This window comes from Chaetodon trifascialis, chromosome 11, assembly GCF_039877785.1.
Source record: "Chaetodon trifascialis isolate fChaTrf1 chromosome 11, fChaTrf1.hap1, whole genome shotgun sequence".
NCBI lineage: Eukaryota > Metazoa > Chordata > Actinopteri > Chaetodontiformes > Chaetodontidae > Chaetodon > Chaetodon trifascialis.
Window position 1 is genome coordinate 28,893,075 of NC_092066.1, and position 18,565 is coordinate 28,911,639.

The window sequence follows — 18,565 nt, forward strand, 5'->3', positions numbered from 1 at the left end:
ACTGGAACATACTGCATTTTTAATAAAAGAAGAATCCATGAAACAACACTGCTTCTACTACCCTGGCAACAGGCATATGCACAGGTTGTCTTCATTTTTTGCTATGGATTAAATACCTTTCTGTCACACATTGCATCACACACACACACACGTGTGTGTGTGTGTGTGTGTGTGTGTGTGTGTGTGTGTGTGTGTGTGTGTGTGTGTGTGTGTGTGTGTGTGTGTGTTAAGTATTATCCCCACACAGTACCTGCATGGTTGACTTCCTTTTATTATCTATGTCAAAGACTTTCTGAGAAGCAATATAACAGATAATGAGTCAATGTGCGACAGAGAATAGGTGTGCGCGCGCGTGTGAGGTAAAGAGAATGGGAGTCTGTCACGTCACATCATCACGTTTGTTAAAGCACCTATCTCCCTCTCCATTATTCTCGGTGACGTAAGCCACACAAACATTTTAAACTGCCGCGGTTACCGCTTATACCGAGCATTTTGAACGGACTCTTATTGAGCAAAATCGGTGTTTGTTTTATCCGGCGTCTGCTGGGCTGCCTCTTTTTGTGTCAAGGAAAACCGAAGACAGAGCGCAGACCAGTCAAAGAGAGAGCACTGTGTGCATATGTGTGTTTGTTGATTGGCTGAACTGTGACTGCTCTGCCCACCGAGTGCCACCTACAGAGCCACGCGCAGATATATTGGGTGCACAAGCTCGCGCCACTCAACAGATTACCCACTCCGCCGATAGGCCTACCTGCAACGGCACGCGCGGTCGAGGAAAGCATACAACTGCTCAAGTATCGTTTAAAATAACACTGAGGTAAGATAACAACTTCATTTACAGGAAACAACTGCGGCTAATACTGCAACTGCCACTACAAAATTAGGCGTATGTTTAGGCATCTACCACTGCCTTCACTACATTTAATAATCACAGGAGTTCACTAACGGACAATATCCACTATACACATACACACTTAAAGGAACTTTCGTGGCATAGTTTACATACATATTTTCAGATGCATTGAAACGTTTGGTTTTACATCGTCTATGGGAAAGCTGTTAAATCTTAATATTTAAAAATAATAATAATATTAGAAGTAGAAATTGCTCAATGACAAATTACATTTCGCTATCTTGTGGTTGTCACCTTATTTTAAAATCATCATCAATTTTACATTATGTGTAGTACTTTGTTAGAAATCTTGCTGATTTTCTGTTTTCGTAATGTTCCTTAGTCCATGGCTCCCTCTACTCACAACGGCTGCATGTGGATGATGGTTCTCGGCACATGTGTGTCGCTGGTGGTTGGAACGGACTGCGGGAAGGAGTGTGCACTGTGTGTGTACCGTCTGCTGGATCAGCAGTCTGGTTTCTCCCCCCTGGTAATGCCGCTATATTTTATTAGAGCTGCAAAGTTTATTTTTATTTGTAAGATCCAGACAAACTAATAATTGATCAACTGAAATCACTCAGGCAGAATAGTATTGTACTTATGGTAAATTTATAAATAAATAGATTCAATTTTGTGCAGACTTACCCAGAGTTGGTAACACAGCAGTCTTGTTTATGACCATTTTGTCAGCTATAATGTATCTTTTTAAGCCTCCCATTATCATATGTTAAGTAAAATACATGTGATGAGTCATTTTGAAAATTGTTAGATGCTGTTCCATTACTTTGAGGGATTTCTTTTCTTTTCTTCTCCTTTCATATGCTGTCTTTTATGTCTTTGTTCACTCCCTCACTCACTCACTACCCTTTCATTGTTTGTTTTCCGAGAAGTTCCTTTCCCAATCTATTTTTCTTTAATTTCTTCTTCTTCTTCTTTACCTTTTCTGTCTCTGAACTTCTGTACATTTTATTCCTACTATGCATTTCTTTCATTTCCGCACCTCTCCTTTTTTTTTCCATTTTCTTCTTCATGTCTTGTTTTTAGGTTGCTGTAATTATGATAATACTGTTCCATAGACTTCAAAATGATAAAGCCTCAACAAATACACAGTATCTCTTCTTTTGTCAATTGTAGGGATCTTTTTCTGAGAGTTTTCCTTGCTTTTCCTCCACTCTTTATTCCTCCCCCCTCTCTGCTTTAATTTCATGCCCTCCTTTCTTCAGCTGTCTTATTCTCCCATTTGAATCCATCCTCCTACAGTCTTTCATTGACGATAATCATGGTAATACTTTTCTGTAGCCTTCAAACCAATACTGGCAGGTTTTTGCTGAGGGATTTTCCCTCTTTTTTCTCTTTCATTTCCTTTTCAGTCCTTAACTTTCCATGTTCCTTTCCCTCTCTCAAATTTTCTTTCCTTTCCTGTCCTCTTGTTCAGACCAGAATAATCACATTCATATCATTCTATAGATTAAAAGATTACAAAAAAGCATAAAGTACATTTCAGTGTTTTCTCAGAACTGAAATAATGTGTTGAGTGTGCCACATGTACATTTACATTCCATGCTGGAGATTTCACATGCTGTGGGTTTCATGATGACTACAGGAGCTCCCATATGGTGTCTGACTGAGTTAATGGTTAGCACAGTAGAATGCTCTGCTTTGCACTTCTGCGATATCAACACCTTTGCGTAACTGATGAAAATTCATTTATTAAGCAAATAAAAAACTGAATTTCTTCCTTGTTTGAAAACATTATAATATACTGTCTAAAAATGTTCACAGCTTAAATGTTTACCCGAAACAATCTCTTATTTTATCTTATTTTAAGATAGGTGTAGTCCAATATGACTGGTAAACATTAAAGGAATTCTTCGTTAACCATTTTGTAAATTCATTGAAATTCTCTGACACCAAGAACATGGATGTAATTCACTGAATTCTTTACAGTTATAAGAAAAAAGAAAAAAGAACTATATATCAATAGAAGTCTGAACTGAATATTTTCTTTTCTTCTTAAAATTTAGTAACCTATCCATATTTGGTCTTTTCTGTCCCTTTCTCCTCATTATTGTTATGGCCACTGGAGGGTGCTGCTGTCCTCTACCCTCCAGGCCCCTCAGGTACCAATATGTCCTCAGTTCAATTTTCCTGTTCATTAATTCTGTATTCATAAGCCAGGGGCACTCAATGCTCAGCAAGAATCCCTCTTTCATGCCATCAAACAGGAATTTGTGATGGCTAAAATAAGTGAACTCTGCCCCCAGGGCCCAGCAAATGCATTTAGTCTGATTATACTCATGCCTCTGGGGTTATATGGACTCACGTATTTAAAAAATGACTGGGATAAGTGGACGGCTTGGTGGGGGACACTCAGCTTTTATAGGGGAGGCTCCCATTAGGTGAATAGTATACTGTGTCAATATGTGAGGAACAGGCTGGGGCAGATGGGAGAAATTGTGTTTTTCTAAGTTGTGAAGGGGGTAAGTATCATAGATAAAATAGACTGTTGTGTTCTCCCAAACCATCTGTTGACCGTAGTTGACTGCTTTTCTCTTTTGTGTAGTCTTTGTTTCTTGTCTGTGTTTCTTCAACACAATGTCGGATTGCAATACACACAAGATATATGGCAGAGCTTTCTCTATGTGTCCATTTATGTGTCTCCATTTAAATTTCATGAACAGTTCATCAAGCTTTGTTGTCATGATTTAGTTTGACTAGGATGGAAAAATGAAACAACATTGATTGATGCAATGAGCCGCATAGAATACAAAATTTGTTTGATCTTTTGTTAGTGAAAAAAATAGAGGGAATTTAAATTTATTCTATATTTGAAAACTGTAGGATGATTGGAATACAGACTCAAATGGCTGTCTTACCACAATAGACTTTAACAATCTCTGCAGAGATTCAGATCAGAGTTTTTGTATTTTGCCATGGTCCAGTTGACAGGTTGATGGATTTTAGTCTTGCACTTTCACAAAAGTAGCATTTCTAAAAGACATTTAAAACTAGAGATCATCTTCCTTCGGATCACACCATCAGCTGCACTGCCCTACAACATGTTGACATTCCAATCCATGATTACTCAGTCATCATTCTGACATTGTTACATGAGTAGTCGGAATTCATGGTTCACCACACCCATCTTTCAACTTGACCTTCATTTTGATCTCACAGCTGTAAAATTTTGTGACAACACTGACATGCATGGTTGTAATGCGATGTTGACAAGATCTTACCACAGACAGATAGACATATAAATACCTTCCAATGCTCTAAAATCGGCTATCGGAAGTTCCCACTACAGTAGGTGTCTCCAGGAACAGTTTGTCACTCATACACGCACACACACACACGCACACACACACACACACACACACACACACACACACACACACATACAAAAACCACACACCACATACTCACAGCTACCCCTGTTAGGACATTGCATTAAGTTCCATTCATTGTGGACAGCCTAACCCTAACCTTAACCATAACCAATTTGTGCCTAACCTTACCCTAACTTAAGCTCAGTTCACATCTTAGCCATAACCTCAATTAATCAGGACCTCAGAAATTACATTTTGCCTCATGAGGACAAAAGCCGGGTCCTAATGAGGGCTACTGGTCATGACAAAGTTGGTGTTTATGCTGGAAAAGGTCCCAAAGAGCTAACAAAAAGCAAGTACAGACAACAGAACTCTCGCATCTATCACAATATAGTGCGTCCTGAAATCTTCACAGATGTTGTCAACACCTACTGCTTCAACCATGATCTCAAAGTAGTGATGGTTCCTCAGGATACACAAATAATTTTCAGTTGTTGTTGGACATTTAATATTCATCTTCCTGACAAACAGCTCATAATTTTAATCTCTTGCCAGTACTGACACATTCCACATTCACACACTAACACTGTTTGATGTTAATTCCTTTTATCAGTTGAAAGAATATTTCAGCAAAAGGCATATGGTATTTATGTCAGTAAAAACATGGGTTCAAAGTTGAACATAAGAGGATGGTTAGGCATATTGAATAAATCTGACACAGTTCACCTTTTTCAGCAGACTCACGTCAGTCATGCCATGTGTTCCATTGCACCATACACTCCGATCTAGTATTTCGGCTGGTGTGATCCCATCATAAGATGCTCTCTGGTTTTACCTAATGTCTTAGAGTGGACGAGAATAATTGAAACTGGGATGCAGTGCTCTGCGACTTAAAACAAATGTGGACCAGGAGCATAAAGTACACACGCAGAGAGAGACTCACAAGGTGCAAACAATACCAGCCATGACTAAAAAGTGTCTGGGGCAGGCCTTTTTTTCTGATAAATGCTAACATGTTTAAGAGTCAAGTCATGAAGACATGTAGTGCCTCTTACAACCACAAAACTAGACTGTTTTAGTGCATTTACAAATTAATCTTTAACACCAACTGAATCATTACTTTTTGATAGTGTAGCTCTCACTGGTGACAACACATTGTTGTCAGTTAAGTGCTGATGTATAGTAATGTTATTTTCTGTATTAAAATTTACCAACAAGAGTGTGAAAACCACCGAAAAATCATGCTTCAATAAATATGTTACAAATTGGTGATTGCTGAGTTATTAATCATATAAAGACTTTTTATACAGGCATAGTTTTGTCCTGAACTGAGCGTCACATGTTGTACCAGAGACAGGCTGATCTTACTACTGAACTGAAGGCAGTTAGAAACATCATCATAATATTACAGCATTGGGAACAGTCGTGTAACCTCTGCCAAGTGTAGATATTGATGTGCATTTGAAGACACGTGATTTCCTTACTAGGAAAATAAACAAAACAAAAAACAAAAGCAGTCTATAGTCAGATTCCAGCTCTGTACTCAACATTCACACATATCACTGGCACTCACCTTCTCATTTCATCATTATGAGTGTTTTCTAAAATGTTGAGTCCTTCCTTGAATCTGTGCTCATAGCCTTTTACATTACTAAGGTGCCCTTACATCGAGTCCCTTCAATTTATCCCGAAATGATTCACATTTTTAATCTGTAAAGTTTGAGGAGAACACCACAGTGATTCAGGTCCTGATATTTCAATAGAAGAATGACAGGACAATGTGACTTGTCATGATGATAACTTTGACTTTTCCAGACATGCACACTTGAGTGTGAAGGTGGGTTGGACAGCCAGAAGCTCCGTCTGTGTTGGGACTTCCTTTTGGAGGAGGAAAACCACATTCCTGTGTTTGCAGGCCCCCCTCAACCGCAGGAAGAGGAAGAAGTGGGCACCATGATGACAGACAAAACATCAAATAAACACCAGCTAGCGAAGAAGTATGGTGGCTTTATGAAGCGCTATGGTGGTTTCATGTCTCGCCGTTCCTCCTCTTCAGAGGGGGCACTTGAGGATCCTGGAAACCAGGACGAGGACAAAACCATTCGCCTGGAGATCCTAAAGATTCTCACTGAAGGTGCTGAGCACAGCAGTGAGGGGGATGGTAAGGGAGGCGAGGCAGTAAAGAGGTATGGAGGCTTCATGCGTCGGGCTGAAGATGGAGTGGTGCAGGATGACCTGCTGGAGGCAGTTTTAGGCCGTGGGCTCAAGAAGCGCTATGGAGGGTTCATGAGGCGTGTGGGCAGGCCTGAGTGGCTGGTGGACAGCAGCAAGAGTGGGGTGGTGTTGAAACGGGCTTGGGAGAACGGCAGCGAGTTACAGAAGAGGTATGGTGGATTCATGGACTAGGACGCCACAGGAATGAAACCCCCCATCTTCAACCAATCACCATGTAGTCTGCATTTGTCTGAATCTATTGCCAACATGCTCTGCTAATTACATTGCATTATCTGGCTTTGTATAACATGCTGCTGCCTACATCATTGGTTCAACTGATCCTGTAATGATAAAAAAGATAAATGTATGTTGTTCAGATGTACACAGATCACTTTTTGGTCTGCTTTTGGTTTTCATGATGACATTATTTATTAAAAGAATCTGTTGATCAAGGTGTGTTGGTCCATAATTCTTTTTAAATAACCATGTAGAGTTTGTGTGTGTCCAAGGGCCTAGGTTTCAGAAGTGGGAGGCACAATGAGGTCAAGTCCTCGTCAAACATTTAGATATGCACATTGTTGTGTTACAGTTTTTCACAGTTCTTAACACACATTTCTCAAAACACTAACGGATTCCTTCAAATTGTACGCACAAACCTGAAAACCTCACACACAAAATGCTAAACATGACACTCCCTTTTTAAGATGACTCTTTGCCATCAAATCTCTTAACTGTTCACAAAATGGAACTCGTGTTCTCATTTGGTACACACAGCCACATTCTCGAATGACACACACATACGAGTCAATTGATACACACAGCTCAGCAATTGCTGCACACTACCAAGCATTCACAGCACACTAAAGTGCAAAATTGAAAACCCAATTATAGAAATGCAACACCCAATGTGAATGGCAATGACTCATGAGAATTACCCATTTTTCCTTTTGGAAAATGTCTGTGTAGGCCCACTTCTTCAAACATAAAATATCACACAAGTATGCAGCAAATCATTGTTTTATTTACAGTGTTTCAGTGCTCTGCCCTGCGATCGGCTGGCGACCGGTCCAGGGTGTACCCCGCCTCTCGCCCGTTGACAGCCGAGATAGCCTCCGGTCCCCCCGCGACCCCGAAAGGGATAAGCGGCACAGAAAATGGATGGATGGATGGATGTTTCAGTGCACAAGAAAATGTACGTTTAAAAAAATAAAAATAAAAAAAAAAGTCAAAAGGTTACACTTTTGCCTCAAACATGCCCACCCCCCTCATCCACATCACAGATGGTCTCTCAAGGCACCTCTGGAAAAATCGTCTTGAGTGCCTCATGAAGGCTTGACAGGCCTCAGCAGAGACGTCACCACAGGCCTCCTCCATGGCCTGCAGCAGTGGGACCTGGCCCTGGGGGTTTCTTTCATAAACCTTCAACCTCCAAGCGGAAAAGAATTCCTCGATGGGGTTTAGGAAAGGGGAATAAGGGGGGAGGTAAAGTACAGAAAATCCTCTCTAATGCTCAGACCATGATTCAGAACATGGTCAACAATAGTGGCCCGGATCTGATTGGAAATTATTGCTCTCCTCCTCCTTTCTCCTCCTCCTCCTTCTTCTTGTCCTCCTTGTCCCACTCTTCCTCCTCCTTGTCCTCCTCTTCCTCCTCCTTGTCCCACTCTTCCTCCTCCTTGTCCCACTCTTCCTCCTCCTTGTCCCACTCTTCCTCCTCCTTGCCCCACTCTTCCTCCTCCTTGTCCTCCTCTTCCTCCTCCTTGTCCCTCTCTTCCTCCTCCTTGTCCCATTTTTCCTCCTCCTTGTCCTTCTTGTCCCACTCTTCCTCTTCCTTGTCCTCCTCTTCCTCCTCCTCATCCTCCTCCTCTTCCTCCTCTCACTCTTACCCCTCTCCTTCTCTGGTTGTTGTTCTCCATTGTTCAATGCTCACCAAACAAAGCAGAGGAACACTGGAGCACACAGAGCTCAGGTAGCATGAGTACAGCATTGAAGGCACGTGGAGGTACAGATGATATTAGGTGGTGATGGCAGTGGCCTAGAGGCATTGGAGATTGGTGCAGAAGAACTCACTGAACACAAAGAAGAGACACAAAAGATCAAGTTCTGGCCATCAACATGAGAGAAACAAATACTAAATATAAGCTTCTACTTGCAGGTAGCACTTTTAAAGCAGCCAACTCTACCACTAGGCAGTGGAAACAATCTGGCAAAAAGTCCTCTGCAGGAGCCATCTCCCAAGTCACCTGGAGAACCATGCTCAGCCTCTGCCAAAAAACACACACACACAGGAACCAAGCCCCACACCTCTCCACAGTACACAAGAAAATACCAGAATTTCCCAAGCCACCACACCTGACCTGATACTCAATTATATATCATGTTGTATTTGCATCTTGACTGAGACACACACATACCTTCACTCCTGGACTGATGTCTAATTCTAGTGTAGAACATTAGAAATACACATTGTTAATTGGAAATCAAAATATACATCTTTGAGTTTTCCCTCCAAGCACGTGGAGATATGAATAGATAGATTTTTCAGCCTTGAGTAATGTCAACAGGTCATCATGCCACTTTGGGCCTCAACAAACTTTATCAGTCAGAAGTTGAAGCTGATGAATGCACCAACATTTTTATCAACACAGATCTTCTCTCATCTGGAATTTTGTGGATAGAGAGTATGACAACACTGTTCAGAGAAATTTAAAGTTAAAGTTGATGAAGCTGAATTTGTTAGTGGCTATGATAAACATAGGTGTGAGGACAGATGCCAGAAGAGAGAGAGCGAGAGTAGCAATATGGACGCTCAACGGAGACATGCTGCAGGTGAATGCAAATAGAGCACCTTTTCCTTGAGACTGTGATGACTGTGTATTATAATCCTCAACCCTTTAAGTTATGTCTGTCTACCTCCATTTGTTGAACTAAGAAGAAGATGAAGAATTTCCTTTATTCGTCACATTTTACACACACAACATGCAGTTGAGGAGGAAACTGTACACGCCATGCATATGTGAAATTCCATCCCGCTATTTGACCCATCCGTGGTCAGTCCCCCCTCCACGGCAGACCAGGAGCGGTGGGCTGCCAGTCGACCAGCGCCCGGGGAAATTAAGTGAAACCAGTGTTGACCTCCATTCAACCCTGTTGACACACAGAGAGGAACAGAACAGACTGTCTGGCCTGACCACACAGTTGACACTGTGGGGGATGACTAGAGCAGTGGCTGAAAGCTAGCTGTGCTGACCTGGATTTATGGTAAGGCATACATCATTCCTCATGTTGACAACAAGGCATTTCTGTATGGTTATCCTCTTTGGAGCTGGAACAGCCATAGTGCTAATTCAATCCCTTAGACGTTAAAACAAATCATTTCACCAGTCATATCTGTACCTTGACACTACACTTCATTAAATACATGGTGCAGTTCCACATTAATGGTTAGGATAACTTGATTTTGAATAAAATGGTTTTCAGATAATGATATGATAACACTAAGAAGTTGTAATAAATGGAAGGTCTACTGAAGTCTTGTTATTTCAACATGACTACATAACAACATCAGCACCCCTTGAGATGATCTCCATTGATTACTTGCATTTGGAGAGAAGCAAAGGTGGAGTGGAATACATTCTGGTAATAGTTGACCACTTTACAAAGTTTGCACAGGCTTATGCAACACCAAACAAGTCCAGCAAAACAGCTGCACGCAAGATCTTTGATGACTTCATTTTGAGATTCGGATTCCCAGCCAAAATCCACCATGACCAAGGAAAGGAGTTTGAAAATGAGTTGTTTAAGAAACTGCAAAGCTACAGTGGTATACAGCACTCAAGGACAACTCCATATCACCCCCAGTCCAATCCAGCTGAGCGATTTAACAGAACATTGTTAAGTATGCTGCCTACACTGGAGGAGACACAAAAACCTAAGTGGAAAGACTATTTGAACAAGGTGGTTCATGCATATAACTCTACAGTCCATGAATCAACAGGATTTTCTCCCTTTTTCCTGCTGTTTCCCAGAGAAGGAGTGAGTCCACAGTCTCATGCTGGCTATGCTGAGAAATGGCCAGGATCAATGCAAGAAGCCTATAACATTGCACAGGAAAACATGAGGAAAGCTGGCGAAAGAGGACAAAAGTATTACAGTCAGAGGGCATGGAGTTCTGTTCTTGAACCTGGAGACCATGTAGTGATCTGGAACCTATCAGAGAGAGGAGGAACAGGAAAGATACGTTCTTACTGGGAAAGCAAGGTGCATGTGGTCAAAGAAAGAAGAGGAGAAAATAGTCCAGTGTATGTTGTGAAACCTCTGGATGGAGAAGGTAGAGAGAGAACTCTACACAGAAATCTCCTACTACCTTGTCCTTACCTTGTTGATAGCCAGAGCACCAAACGCCTGAGAGTAAGAAGTAAGGATCATAAGAAAGAAAAGAATAATGCACCAAAACCAAGAGTAAAGACTCCAACATCCTATGGAGACTCTGAAGGTTCAAGTGAGGAAGAATATGCTGTGTGGATGCCTGGGCACAGTCAAAATACTCACCTTAACCCACAAGCTCCAGTCTTCAAACCCACAATGAGACGACATTCCAGAGTAGGAGTTCAGACTGAAAGACTCATTCAGGATGAAAGGAGCCAGCCACAAGATGGAGGAGGCACTACTCCAGACAGAGATCAGGTTGAGGAGACAACACAGCAGGAGCAGGACATGATTCAGAGTCAAGACTCCTGTACTGAGGAAATCCCAGAACCAGAACACCAAGTGTGTGAAGAGGATGCAGTGTCATCAGGAGATGACCATGAACCTGAGAGAGCTAGTCGTTCTACAAGAACACGCCAACCAAGATGTATCCTTACATACAATGAACTAGGAAAACCTAGTGTTACACACTTGAGAAAGTAGACTTGAAGATGAAGTAGCTGTTAATGCTAATTTGAGTTCATATTTGTTTGGATGATATCTGTTAAGTAATACAGTTGCAGTGATTTATTAGTCATTCAGAAAATGATTTCTTGAGACTAGAAGGGAAAAAGAATACAAGAGACTACACATAAGAAGATAAATAAGTTTATTTACAGAAATGGTTACGTTACAGGATAACAAGGTGACAGAAATGGCATTCTGTTAGTAAAAGTACTACACTTAAAGCATGTATAATGTTAATGTACATTAAGTATGTTGGAATGGTAGTTATTGCCATATGTGACTTAATGGACTTGGGAGGCCTACCAATGTACCGATGGATTAAGACAATACAACCAGACAGCAAAAGAAATAGTTAACTATCTATCCTGTAGTCATGCTGTGGTAGTCACCAGATGTGTAGTTATTGATATTTGCCTGATAATGGAACTGTCTACTAGTCAGTACTCATCTGGAGGTGTTCAAAAGTGTATACTAGTGTTAAACTAATGTTTATATCTCTATACCTAAGGGAAAATGTTTTGCCAACATTTTATTCTTTTAGTGGGGGAGGGTGTAGCGTCCTGAAACATATTATTTCAATTATTTCATCATTTTCTTGCTGATTTTATATCAGTGTGTCCAGTTAAAAACATTACATTTAAATAAGTATCTTTGTTAATTCATATTTTTATTATTAAAAATGTTAAAAATATTACTCACCTGTATACTTACCTCCTGTGAAGATAGAAAAGTTGTTGTACTTACCCTTTAGAAGAAAGCGCTGTCACTTTAAGAGGGAGAGTCACAAAGATGTGCTGTATGCAGGCTAAAGTAAAAATGTGCTTGTACTGAACTAAGGGATTTTCATTAATAAATGTTGCACAAAAAGAACATGGATGTGTTTTTTTTTGCCAGTACATTGTAAGGGTGCAACATCAGCTATAAATTCGGAGTAAGGACCAGGAGAGCGGTATACTATAACAAATAAAACTGGCTGCACTGTTTTCCATTTTTCATGAGAAAGAGTGAGAACAAGGCTTTCAAATGAGTTTAGGGTTGATTAAAAGGCTTGAGTCAAAAATGGCTGCAACTCCACCTCCTCTGCCGCTGCCTCGAGGAATGTGAGTATTAATATGGCTCAGAGGAGTAGCTTCATTTAGGCTCACATACTCTTCAGGACACAGCCAAGTTTCAGTCAGACAAAATAAATCAATATTATGGTCTGATATTAACTAATTTACTAAAACAGCTTTAGAGGACAGAGATCTGATGTTAAGGAGTCCAAATTTAATTCTCCTTTCTTGTTGCACTATTGCAGTGGTTGTTTTAATTTTAATTCGATTTTTATGTTTAACTCCTCTTCTCTGTACTTTTGGTTTACTTAGTTTATGTGGTCAAGGGGCAGACACAGTCTCTATTGAGTGTTGGGTGGGTAACTGCTCTAATGGAAGCACAGAGAAGCGTGTAGGACTGCAGCACTGCCTCCTGGTCTCAACTCTGAGTTGAGGACGTTGGAGCACTGACCTTACATGCGTCTCATGTTCCTCCTGGTTCCGGGAGAAGATGAGGATGGCATCTAGATAGACGAAGACAAAGTGATTAATAAAGCCACGGAGCACATCGTTGACTAGAGACTGAAATACTGCTGGCGCATTGGTGAGGGCGAATGGCATCACCAGGTATTCGTAATGTCCCAGTGGTGTGTTAAACGCTGTCTTCCACTCATCACCCTCGCAGATGCGCACCAGATGATAAGCGTTGCATAAATCCAGCTTGGAAAAGATGTTAGCTTCCTGTAGGGACTCAAAGGTGGATGAAATTAGCGGCAATGGATACTTGTTCTTAATAGTTATATTATTCAGACCCCGGAAATCAATACAAGGACGAAGAGATTTGTCTTTTTTGGCAACGAAGAAAAACCCAGCACCTACCAGAGAGGAGGAAGGTCAAATGATACCTGGCTAGGGAGTCTGTAATCTAAGCCTGCATTGCCCACGCTCCGGACGTGAGAGATTATACAGGTGACCAGAAGGCAGCGGTGCACCCGGCAGCAGTTTGATGGCACAGTCGTAAGGACGATGCGGAGGCAGAGAGACCGTTCGGTCTTTATTGAAGACACCTGCCAGGTCGTGGTAAACCACAGGAACCAGGGAGAGATCCGGAGGTACTAGTGGGAGATCAGAGGAGGGCAGTACACAGAACCGGATGAGTTCTGAGTGGTTATCAGAGACGACCAGAGTCACAGAGATGGTTTGCTGGGTGATTTCAGCCAGGAAAGTGCCATTTAGGGCTCTAGCAGTGAGAGTGGGGGAAAGTGGTTCGACAGGGATGTGGAGGCTAGCTGCCAACTCAGAATCAATAAAGTTATCTTCCACCCCGGAATCGACCAGGGCGTTAAGATTTTTAGATTCATCATCCTCCCTGCGTGGAGGAACACTCCACGCAGGGCTCTCTCCTCCCACCGGGCATATTTAGCCACTGTCCAAAAATCCAGCAAGAAGTCCGCTACACTTCTGGTGCCTTGTTGGAGAGAGAAGTCTCTCCTCGCTTTCTTCTTCGTGCTCAGGGGGATCAAAAACAGAAAGGAAGTGAACCAAAAATTCATCACAGGTGAGTAGGTTGATGGGATTGCTTGAATTAAATGCCTCAGCCCAGTCTAATGCCCTTCCCCACAGCCTAGTGAAGATGTACTTAATTTGGCTGATGTCAGAGCTGAATGTATGGGGTCGTTGAGCAAACATCATGTTACATTGTAAGACAAAACCTCGGGATGAGGAGGAAGCTGAGGAAACAGCAGAGTCTATTAATGGCAGGCAACGAGCTAGACTAACGTTCAGCGATTTTATCTGCTCGCTGAGCGCGTGGTTCTGTTCAAAACTTGGCCATGTTGTCCCAGAAGATACCCGTGAAAAGCCAGAGCACGTTGCATGGAGGGCTGGTCCATTAACAAAAGTTGTCCACAAAAATGGGAAACTGAAGGCGAGAGCCAAAAAATGCTCTAAATTGGTGACCAGCAGACCTAGACAGTCTTTAAACAGAAAGAGTCCACAAAAACGGGAAACTAAGGGCGAGAGCATAAAACATTCTAAACAGGCAGCAACCGACTCCTCTCACAGGCAAGGCTGGGCTGGGCTGAGAGCTTACCAGGCAGGTGAAGCACCTGAAAAAATAAAAAGTTCAGGTCAGGCTCGACAGGTATCGCAGAAGGTAGAATACAGGCAAAGGAACGGACGGGTGTACTGCTAAGACAAGCAGACGATCCGATGAATACTGGTGGACTGCACCGTGTTTAAATACAGCTGTAGATTAGGTGATGATGAGATGATGACTTGCAGGTGTGAGAGGAGGCGGTGTCGGAGGAGCTGGCTGGCAGGTACAGCCCACAGCACAGACCTGAATAGACAGGGGAAGACAGACAAGACCACAAGGGGGCAAGGAAACACAGGGAAAACACAGAGAAAAGGAGGAAACCGAGCCCTGCCTAATAGAAATACGTGGTAGCTATAACTATAGAGGTCAACTCTGTCTTATAGAGAGTCTATAGAATGACATAGAAGCTATAAAGACAGCTCCACATGATTGCATGGTAGCTATAGAAGACAGCTCCATCCTATAGGAAGACTATAGGGGAGGCGTAGCTATGAAGAGAGCTCTATAGGATTACATGGAAGCTATAAATACAATAAGGAGAAAAAAAGAGGAGTACTTGTGAGCTGTGACCTGCAGAGTTAAACTGTTCATGAGGACACAGGGATAACTTTGTTATTTTTCATGCAAATGTGGGGTGGTTTCCTACTTGATTGATATTTTACTGTGTCAGTAACAGTGTATCGAGCAGTATAGACTGATCGAGAATTCCTGCACTGACACACATCTCAAGTAGTTCTGTAAAGGGGACATTGGAATAATTTAGAGGGGAATTTCAGTTATGAAGGTTGGTGAATTAAAACGAGTGAAAAGACTGGGAGAACCCCCAGCAATCAAGCGCACAGAGTACTAGACTTTGTGTAGAAGTTTCTTGATTGGGTCCTCACTCGGACACTTTGCCATTCACCCTCTCTGAATAACACGTGTAAAAATATTTAAAGATGTCACAGAAAGTCATTGATAAGTGGAAGAACTGCAAACTCAGCTCCTTGGGGTCAGCATTATTTGAAACAGTGACTCTGTGGCAGAAGAAGGTCCTGCATGAAGAAGAAGAGAAAGGCAGGAATAGATTTGTGAATTCGGTGGGGGAAATGCAAATGAGGGGTATGTTTGGAGACTGTGAAAGTGCTCCATCAAAGCCGAGCGATTTCAGTTTGTTTTTTTGTTTGTTTTTGTGGCGAGGAGGGGGTGAATGAACGTAAGAATAATACTGTTACCAAAGAAAAGGGAGCTCGACAATCACCAGACACACGTGACAGACACACTCTCAGTGAAGAAACCCACTCCCAGGGACACAGCAGACAGGGGAGACCACCACCAACACCAGCACCGCCACCACTGGCCTTCAGCAACTGAAAACAAGGGAAATTAAACAAATTAGTGTGGTTGCAACAGAACAACACAAAACAAAAAAAAAACAATTAATCAAAATCTAACAAATATTATAATTAATGGGCAGGTCGCAAACCTAAACTTAACAAAATATATCAATCACTGCCCAGCAGAACGTAAACAAATGCAACCAATCATAAAAAAAAGGAAGGCTAAAGAAAAGATAACAAAACCCAAACCCAACAATTACCTAATTACATATAGAAAATCTGTCAAATTAACCTAACAAATTAATTACATAAGTAACCAAAATCAGGATTAAATCAGAAAAAAGGAAAAAAAAATACAATTTAACCCATACAAATAATTCAAAAGTAATAGAACGTAACCACACGTTACGCACTCATACACTCATGCATACAATATTTAAAATTGTGCTTCGGCCGTGGCGTGCGGCCGAGCAGCCGTCACACACAGGACATTTAAACAATCAATTAAGCCTTCACGCCGTGTCGTGGACGCCAAGCAGCAGTCGAGCAAAGCAGAAGCAGTGGAGACAAGCAGCAGCGGAGACGGAAACAGCAGCGGAGACAAAAACAGCAGCGGCCCCAATCAGCTGGTTACATTACTACCTAACCAAGAAAAATACTATTAGCATGGCTAAATAACTGAACGTGATGCGGTGCGTGCTACGAGACACACATACCTTTTCGGTCACAGCCAGCACACACACAGACACGCACGAGAGGAGGGAGGGAGAGAGAGGACTCCAGGCAGCCACCCGCGTTTACCTGCGACCACACTAGCATTAGTCAATTAATAGCATCAACCATACCGTAGAGAGAGAGGACACTTACCACGGCCAACAAACGCAACAGCACACACGGGGCATGGAGCAGCGCACAGCAGCAGACGCCCTGACGGTCAAGCGACCTCCGACACGGAAATGACGCGCCGGTGATGACGGGGGAGGCGCAAAGGAAGAACTGGTGGGAGGACAGCCGCTTTTATACCAGCCCACCAGCAGCGCTCATTACGAGCGGCAGCTCATAGAGGAAAAACACCTCTATGCTGCTACATTTTGTTGTTTGTTTTTTGTTTTTTGTTTTTTTAAGCAAGCAACAGGCAGTTTGGAACAGGCAAAAGCAAAGTTACAGGAGGCAGGAATACTGCAGAAAGGCAAACCAGAGAGGGAAGTAAAAAAGGCCAGAAACATTTCTGATAAATTGTCAGTGTTCTTTAAGAGAAGGCAAGCACGCTATTCACATACAGTCCTCTGTACAACCAAAACATCAAATGCCAGTTAAGACCTTAACTCCTCCAGAGACACAATGTAGTCAGCCAAATGATAACACACCCTCGCCAAAACATCAAATGACAAAGCTATTGTTGACGTTAAAACTGCTCTGTCCACAGCCTGCTCCCTCCAAACCGAACTACTCCGAGCCTTTTCATTTGGATGTTGATGAAAAGAACGTTTTGTGAATGCTGTCCTTTTTCATAAGAGGGAGAGTAGTAAGATATCAACAGAGAGGACAGCTCTGAATTAGAAAATTTTGAAAAAGGACACCCTACATGTGTCAGACACGTAGCAGCTATAGGAAAAGCAGTACAAATAATTAGTTATGATAACAGCAGCACGCAAAATTCACAAAAGGAAAGACTGTAACTATCTATACTGATTCAGCTTATGTGGTCCAAGCTATGTACATGGACATGTGTCACTGGAGAAGGAAAGGTTTTGTGACCTCAGCTGGCACCCCTGTTACAGTTTTTCACGGTTCTTAACACACAACAATCTATAATTTGGCACAGTTTGCAAAACCCTCACTTCAAGTACCAATTGCTCGGCCCAATTTGCCACATCTAAACACTCCCTTATCTGCATTAGACTCTGACTTTCCTTCTTTACACTCTGATGTCAATTACACATCACGTTGTTGTCAAAGCTGTACACACAATGGTCAGTTGTTGCACACACACCCCAATTGAAATCTCAAAGCATCAACCCACAACACACAGTTATGCAAATCTCTGAACACCCAGGTCAGGTGAGCAATTTGCAATCAGGAGAACTGCAGCATAAAAGGGCCTTGAGTCTCTGCTTTGTTTGGTGAGCATTGAACAATGGAGAACAACAACCAGAGAAGGAGAGGGGGAAGAGGAGGAGGACGAGGAGGAGGAAGAGGAGGACAAGGAAGAGGAAGAGTGGGACAAGGAGGAGGAAGAGGAGGACAAGGAGGAGGAAGAGTGGGACAAGGAGGAGGAAGAGTGGGACAAGGAGGACAAGAAGAAGGAGGAGGAGGAGAAAGGAGGAGGAGAGCAATAATTTCCAATCAGATCCGGGCCACTATTGTTGACCATGTTCTGAATCATGGTCTGAGCATTAGAGAGGATTTTCTGTACTTTACCTCCCCCCTTATTCCCCTTTCCTAAACCCCATCGAGGAATTCTTTTCCGCTTGGAGGTTGAAGGTTTATGAAAGAAACCCCCAGGGCCAGGTCCCACTGCTGCAGGCCATGGAGGAGGCCTGTGGTGACGTTTCTGCTGAGGCCTGTCAAGCCTTCATGAGGCACTTAAGACGATTTTTCCAGAGGTGCCTTGAGAGACCATCTGTGACGTGGATGAGGCCCTCTGGCCAGATAGAAACAGGAGACTTGATGTTGTCTAATTCCTCCTGTGAAAGGGGAGGAGGGGGGTGGGCGTGTTTGAGGCAAAAGTGTAAACTTTTGACTTT

General features: G+C 42.4%; 1 protein-coding gene across 1 annotated transcript; it reads left to right on the plus strand.

The window, feature by feature from the left end:
• The first annotated feature begins 485 nt into the window (after positions 1-485).
• Positions 486-6,891, plus strand: LOC139339059 (proenkephalin-A-like). Its single transcript, XM_070974495.1, has 3 exons — positions 486-817; positions 1,236-1,382; positions 6,037-6,891. The coding sequence occupies exons 2-3, from the start codon at positions 1,239-1,241 to the stop codon at positions 6,625-6,627; spliced, it is 735 nt and encodes a 244-aa protein (XP_070830596.1). The 5' UTR covers positions 486-817; positions 1,236-1,238; the 3' UTR covers positions 6,628-6,891.
• Positions 6,892-18,565: the final 11,674 nt, after the last annotated feature.